General features: G+C 54.8%; 1 protein-coding gene across 1 annotated transcript in view; it reads right to left on the bottom strand.

Moving 5' to 3' along the window:
- Positions 1-2,227: 2,227 nt before the first annotated feature.
- The window catches only part of WARS1 (tryptophanyl-tRNA synthetase 1), a 30,539-nt gene continuing 29,370 nt past the window's right edge, over positions 2,228-3,396 (bottom strand). The window contains exon 11 of the mRNA XM_019639215.1: positions 2,228-3,394. Within this exon, the coding sequence (XP_019494760.1) occupies positions 3,233-3,394 (162 nt within the window). The 3' untranslated portion in view covers positions 2,228-3,232. The remainder of the gene's footprint in view (positions 3,395-3,396) is intronic.

Here is a 3,396-nt window from a genome sequence, read left to right as displayed (position 1 = left end):
ATGAGGCACTGGACATCCGTCCTCTCTCCAAAGATCTGAGGGAAGGAGTTGCTGAAGGAGGGAGCGGCCTGGATCGCAGGAAAGCTGACCTTCCCTAGAAACGAGGACAGAATGCCTTTCTTTACACACGAGACCAATTCCTGTCTGGCTAGTTAGCCCTGTGAAAGAGATGAACAAAGTAGGCTCTCTCCCCATCAGAAAAGTAATAATCACTAAAGGAAACCTGAAAACTACAGAAAAGTAGAAGAAAAGCTCCACAGTCCAAATCTGTCTCTTTGCCTGTTTTCTCTGTGTGTGCGCATTTCTATGTTGTGATTATACTCCATTTTCCCCCCATGCCTTTCCACTTTGTAGCATTGACCCATGTTGTTAAATATGTTTTACCCTGTAAATAAATGTATCACACGGCGTTTAACTGTCTACCCACTGGGCATTCAGGTCGTTCCTCACCTTTTAATTATTATTAAATTACGATATCTTGGTACATAAAGCTGTTTTCAATAATTTAGGTGTTGCTGCTAATGGCTGTTTGCTTAGATCTGCAGAGTGGGATTTTGGGGTCAAAAGGTGTGGACCCTGGTGTCACCCTGACAAGGGGTGCCATGCCAGTGCACCCAGCCACGGTACTCGGGCGTGCTCAGGTGCACACTGCAGGCAGGCGCAGGAAGCCCGAAGTCAGCCATACCCTTTCCCACTTTCCTCGAAGCCTTAAAACAGAAGACTGAGGTGGGGTGTGGGTACCCTGAAGTACAGCTCCACACAGCCTAGGAAAGTGACCCAGGGCATCACACTAGCACCTTAGGTTTTGAGAAAACCCACCCCTAGGTTTACTATTTAAAGGCACCAACTGCAGATGCTTCCACCTGGGTGACAGCTGGCCGGGGCCACTGCTCCCTCGGATGGGCTGCGGAAGGCGCCTTACCGATGCAGTCACTGTCCGTGAAGCCGAAAATGCCCTTGACTTGGTTGAATGTAACGTGCTTTTGAATCTTCACCACGTTCCTGTAGAAGCCGGGNTGTCCTCCCAGGGGAGATAACTATTATCATTCCAATAGGTCCCAGTCACCTGAGACACTCCCCTAGAGAGAGCTTTACAGATATCATTCCATCTGGCCTCAGTTTTCCGAGACACTAATGGGTCAGAGGCTAATGCAGGGGGGTGGTAACGGAATCGGCTATAATGCAACACTGGGCCAGCCCTTACCTGTCTATCCTAATCCTGGGATCTCTCGGGGAAGCTTAAGAAGCTACTGGTTATAGCAAAATACGGGGGGTGGGAGGGTCTGCAGCCCTAACCAGCAGTGAACTTGGATGAGTCACCTGACCGCTGACCCAAGGTACTGCTCCCAAGACTCAAACATGAAGTGTCTTGTTTTATAAGGAAGGTGAGGGGGTCCTGAGAGGTTACGTGACCTGCCCAAAGTCACAGAGCCAACGCAGCCCCACCGTTTTGTGCCCCGATGGCTTGCACTCTGGCTGGGTGAACACTTCACACATGATCCCTCATTTTCTCCGCACAGTGGCACCTGTGATGTGGGCACAAAGGAGCAAGAAGTCACATCAGTTGCCCAGGGCCACAGCTGCGCCACCCTCTGTGGGTGGCAGCCAGCCAGGTGAGCGGGGCTGGGGGCTCAGCCAGCAGGAACTAAGGCCGGACGAGGAGACACGGACGTGGTCAGGCTGCGCCCTGAGTGTCCCCAGCGTGGGGACCTCAGGGCCTTGTGTCAGATGGTCCCTCTGAGTGTGAGGAGACAGTGATGTAAAAGTCAGGCCAGGCCTGCTCTGTGACAAACTCAGTGTGGCCAGTCACATTCCCCTCCTAAGACAGTTCCCCCACTTGCACAATGAAGATGGCCCCACGTGAACGGGCCCGGCCCAGCTTGGAGCCTGGCTCCCGTCACAGCACAGCACCGCCTGACCCCATGGCCGCCCCCACGTCCACAGAACGGCCTGTGCTTGTGTCCTCCACCGGCTGCTGCAAATAAGATGAGGTGTGACAGCCAGCACTGGGGTCACCAAGTGCTGGCCAGGCAGACGCCGGGAGCCTGCTCAGTGCCACGGGCTCCCAGGGCTGTGCGCCCCACCCCACCTGCAGCCCCAAGTGTGTCCCCTGGGGACTCAAGGGCCATCCACGGAGGCGCCGCAGCTCTCGGCAGCAGGCGCGGCACAGCCCTGGGCCTGAAGCGTGGCCTCTGTCCCACCTCAAACCCCAGACAGCACAGCCACACAGGTGGGACCAGAGGTGGTTTATTTACGCTGATGACTGACATGAGGGAGAGGACTCAGGAGTGGACCCTGCGCCTCCAGGAAGGACAGACGCCTCAACCAGGGGCTCTCCCTGGGGTGTTCTTCCGCTTTCCCAAACTACACAGGGCACCCGATTGAGCGGGCTCCCGCGGACACATCGCTGAGGGCCTTGGGGGCTGCTGCCGCTTGCTGGCCGTGCCCACCCGCCCGGGGACGCGGGTGGGGCACTGCTCCGTGCAGACCTCCACGCCCGTCAAGGGCCGACTCGGCCTGTGGCAGTCAGAGCAAAGCCGCCGCTGGCTTTCCGGGTGGAGTGTGTAGGGTTGTTTGGCGGAAACAAAATATTCGTATGTTAAGGGAAAGGGGGTGACTTCTGGAGTAGAACGCATGCACGGGCTGGAATCTAAACTCCAGTGAGTAACCTGGCAAGTTTCTCCGACAAAAGACAATTTAATAAAAGTGGACAACTTTGGCCAATAATCAGTGTCAAAAGCAGCTTCAGGCTGGAAGAACTCTCAGTCAAATGCGTAGTACAGCGTCTAGCTAGCAATTCTTTTTGTTTTTTTGGGGGGATGGAGTTAGTTTCATAATAATGGCATTTGGATTCCAGATATGCATACATAGACTACAGGTTTTTTACGAGCAGGTTTCAAGAGTACATGTGGAACCGCAGGATGCTTTCAAACGGAAGTCCTGCTGTGGGCCAGGAGAGGCTGGCCAGCGGGCATGGCGCCAAAGGCTCCACGTCCTGGGGCTGCTTCGTGGGAGAGACTCCAGCTGGACGTGCCTGTCTGAGCACGCCCTGCTCCCCAGCACCTAGTCAGCTCACAGGGTGCTGCCCACCAGAGACTGAAGGGATGACAGTAAGGAAGAAACAGTATTGCCAGACGCACAGGGCTTACAGACACCAGTAATTACCATGTGACAGCCTAAGTGAAGCGGGGATTATGCTGGATTATATCTCTATATGCAGATATAATGAGCGTTACTGAAAGTCGTAGGACAGCTTCCGGGGAGTCATGAACTCTTTCACGATCTCGTCCGTGACTTCCTTGCGCCGGGCCTGGTGCTCCGCGATCAAGGGCTGCAGGACCTCGATGAGCGCCATCTTGAGCTCACCTGTGAGCATGGCCCCGCTGGTGTAATCCT

This window comes from Hipposideros armiger, unplaced genomic scaffold, assembly GCF_001890085.2.
Source record: "Hipposideros armiger isolate ML-2016 unplaced genomic scaffold, ASM189008v1 scaffold_43, whole genome shotgun sequence".
Lineage (NCBI taxonomy): Eukaryota > Metazoa > Chordata > Mammalia > Chiroptera > Hipposideridae > Hipposideros > Hipposideros armiger.
The sequence above is the reverse complement of the archived record's forward strand: the minus strand, read 5'-3'. Positions and strand labels throughout refer to the sequence as shown.